The 3,051-nt window shown below is 40.7% G+C and overlaps 2 protein-coding genes across 4 annotated transcripts in view; both read right to left on the bottom strand.

Annotated features, from left to right (window-relative positions):
- Positions 1–1,035, bottom strand: part of ucmaa (upper zone of growth plate and cartilage matrix associated a) — a 14,630-nt gene extending 13,595 nt beyond the window's left edge. Inside the window, exon 1 of one of the 2 annotated variants that reach the window (XM_048610421.1) lies at positions 932–1,035. In XM_048610421.1, coding sequence (XP_048466378.1) covers positions 932–1,019 — 88 coding nt within the window. In that variant the 5' untranslated portion in view covers positions 1,020–1,035. Of the gene's footprint in view, positions 1–148; positions 297–931 lie in introns of those variants that run through there. The other variant, XM_048610422.1, reaches the window with a different exon arrangement.
- The window catches only part of prpf18 (PRP18 pre-mRNA processing factor 18 homolog (yeast)), a 289,626-nt gene that overhangs the window by 202,505 nt on the left and 84,070 nt on the right, over positions 1–3,051 (bottom strand). The gene's annotated exons all lie outside the window — the stretch shown is intronic.

Below are 3,051 nucleotides of genomic sequence, written 5' to 3'. Positions count from 1 at the left end.
TATCTCTCCTCCCTCTCTATATCTGTCTCTCCCTCTCTCTGTCTCTCAGCTTCTGACAAGAGGCTGAAACTCAAGGTTAGAAAAAAAAGTATGCACAATAAAACTATTATTTTCCAAGTGCAGGGATATTTGGACGATTTTTACTCACTTCCCAGGATAAAGACAGTCCCGAGACACGAAAGCAAAACAACCTGTTTCCATTTCATTTTCCCGGAGATCTCGATGTTCGGAACAATGGTGCACTGGGACCGTTTCTGAAAGCAGTTTGGACATTCCAGATGTGTTAAAGAAAGGGGCAGAGTCCTGGTATTTCAATCCGACAGGGGCGGGATCCTGGCTTCTAAACACCTTCATCTCCAGAGTCGGGAACTTAGTCCCCGTGAGGATACGAAAGCAAGAAACACTCAAGATCACAAGAAGTAGCAACAGGAACAAAACGAGAAATTGCTGGAGAAACTCAGCAGGTCTGGCAGCATCTGTGGAGAGAAAACACAGTTGACATGCTTTTGAATTCTCCCCACTGATGCTGTCAGACCTGCTGAGTCTTTCCAGCAATTTCTGATTTTGTTAATGATTTCCAGCGTCAGTTGTTTTTTTTTTGTTTAGAAATAAAAGGAGTGGACCATTTAATGGGACCATGGTGACCCAACATTCCTTACATCCACTTTCCTGCCCTTTCCCAGAACCGTCAATTCCTCTCCTGATCAAGCATCTATCTCAAGCTTTAAATATGTACAAGGACGCTATCCCCACAGCTCTCTGTAGTAATGAGTTTCAAATACTCTCAACCCTCGAGAGAAGAAACTCCTCCTCATCACAGTCTTAAATCCGAGCCCTTTTATTCAGAGAGTATATCCTTTGGACCTATGGGGAAAACTGTCTGCAATCCCTACAACACTCCTATGATGGGATACACACTTTCAACATTTACCCTTCAGAATCCTACATGTTCCAATGAGGTCATCTCTCAAGCTTCTCAAATCCAATTCTAAATTCCACTCCAGGTGCATCCTTCCCATAACTGGCTTTCAGCAGATAGTGACAATCAATAGCTAATGTTAAATCTATTTTAGTTCTGCAGTCATAGACAGCAAGATGAATTTATTATATTTACACAGGATGTAGCACCCCAATACATAATGTGCTGAGATGTTATTAAAGATATGACTGCCAAATGAATTTTAAAAATGTTTGGTAACAAGCAAAACTATTATAATTCTGGAACAAAGCAATAATCTTGGGTACAATCTTCAGTGAGTTTCTGGTTAGAATAGTCTAATTGTGAAATAGCAACATCATAAATGTAGTCCAAATCAGAATCAAATCTCATTGGGACCAAACTGATGTCAAATGTTATCTTGGACATAAACAAAATAAACGTTTCTTTCAAATGTTTATCTTCATCCTTCAACACTTTTAATATTTTCACCTGAAATTGTACATAGCCAGTGCTGAGAATCTAATTATGGGTAATATTGGATGATTGATAACAAGTGTTGTCAATTTTCCCAGACACCTCACATTTGAGTCTTTTTCACAGTGATTAACATTGACTCCACCTCACTCCTGCTAAAACAAAAGAGACTTTTGGCATCGGTTTTCAAAATGTGGATCCATCTCTGAAATCACCTCCAGAACAGTATTAGGGGTGTTGCACTTTTTCTTACTGAAGTCATGATACTATATAATTCTAAATGCGTAAAATACAACCTAGTTGCAGGAAGGATGGGGTCTGAAGAAGGGCCACTGAACCCAAAATGTTAACTCTGTTTCTCCACAAATGCTGCCAGACCTGCTGAGTTTCTCCAGCTCTCTTTGCTTTTGCACAGAGACTGGGTGTTTCAATTATTTTAATGTCATTCATCAAATGTGGAGCATTCACAGCAGTCACTTGGATCATTTGTAGCAAACTGTACCTGCACCCTTCCTGCAAAAGAGAAAGTATGTGAAAAATTGGGCAGACTTTTCCGTTCAGGACCTGATTTCAAATTCAGCCCAGGAACACAGGCCTTTACTGTCTACTTGGTTTGTTCAGCTTTCTTGGCAATGCAGCAATGTGGAAAATATCAGTCTGCTCCAGGAGGTCAGACTGAGGCCCACTTGTTGGGTATAATAGTTCATCTCTCTCTATCCACAAGGTAACTGCCCTGTGGATGGTTCTCGAGGAGCCCTGCTGCTCAGATGATCAGATTCCTTTGCTCCAACAGATTCCATTATTCCCATACACTCTGTCAATGCCCACCTTCAGCATTTACTGCCTTCACCACCCTACATTCAGTAGTAGCAGTGTGAACTATCTACAAGACAAACTGCAGAAATTCACCAAGACTCCTTTGACAATAACTTCCAAACCCATGGGCACTGCCTAGAAGGACAAGGGCAGCAGATACATGAGAATATTATCACCTGTAAGTTCCCCTCCAAACTATACATACAGAAAAAAATAGAAAAAAGTAACAGGAGTAGGCTATTCAGCCCTTTGAGTCTGGTCTGCCATTGAATGTGATCATGGCTGATTTCCAACTCAGTCCTCTGTTCCCACTTTCTCCCCATGCCCTTTGAACCATTTAGCCTTAAGAACTATGATTAACTCCTTCATGAAAATATTCAATATTTTGGCCTCAACCAGCTATTTACTGTGCTTCTCACTCCACAGAAGCTGCCACATCGGCTGAGTTTCTCCAGCACTATGTGTTCTATTTCAGATTACTGGAACTCCTGGTAGGGTTATCTAGTTACCAGGTCTCACAGCCTGAACTTGAAGAGCCTTCACTCTGGCGACCTCTAATATCATTGTTGATCATCCTCATCCTTTCCCTGTCCTTTTTTTCCTGTCTATAGTATCTCAGCAATTAAAAGAATACTTGGTTCACTCAACATGACTCATTTTCTAGAATAATATTACAAGGATCAGCATGCCTGACAGTTCCCTTATTTAGAAAGTGGTGCAAGATGTAAGAAGAGTCAAAAGGAAAAGGTAGTAGCATAAAACAAGGAGTTATTTTGCTATGTTTCAGGCACTGTGTCGTTGTAAATTACTGAGCTTTTTGG

Source organism: Rhincodon typus, chromosome 22, assembly GCF_021869965.1.
Source record: "Rhincodon typus isolate 14 chromosome 22, sRhiTyp1.1, whole genome shotgun sequence".
In the NCBI taxonomy this organism is placed as follows: domain Eukaryota; kingdom Metazoa; phylum Chordata; class Chondrichthyes; order Orectolobiformes; family Rhincodontidae; genus Rhincodon; species Rhincodon typus.
This window is presented reverse-complemented; position numbering and strand designations above follow the sequence as displayed.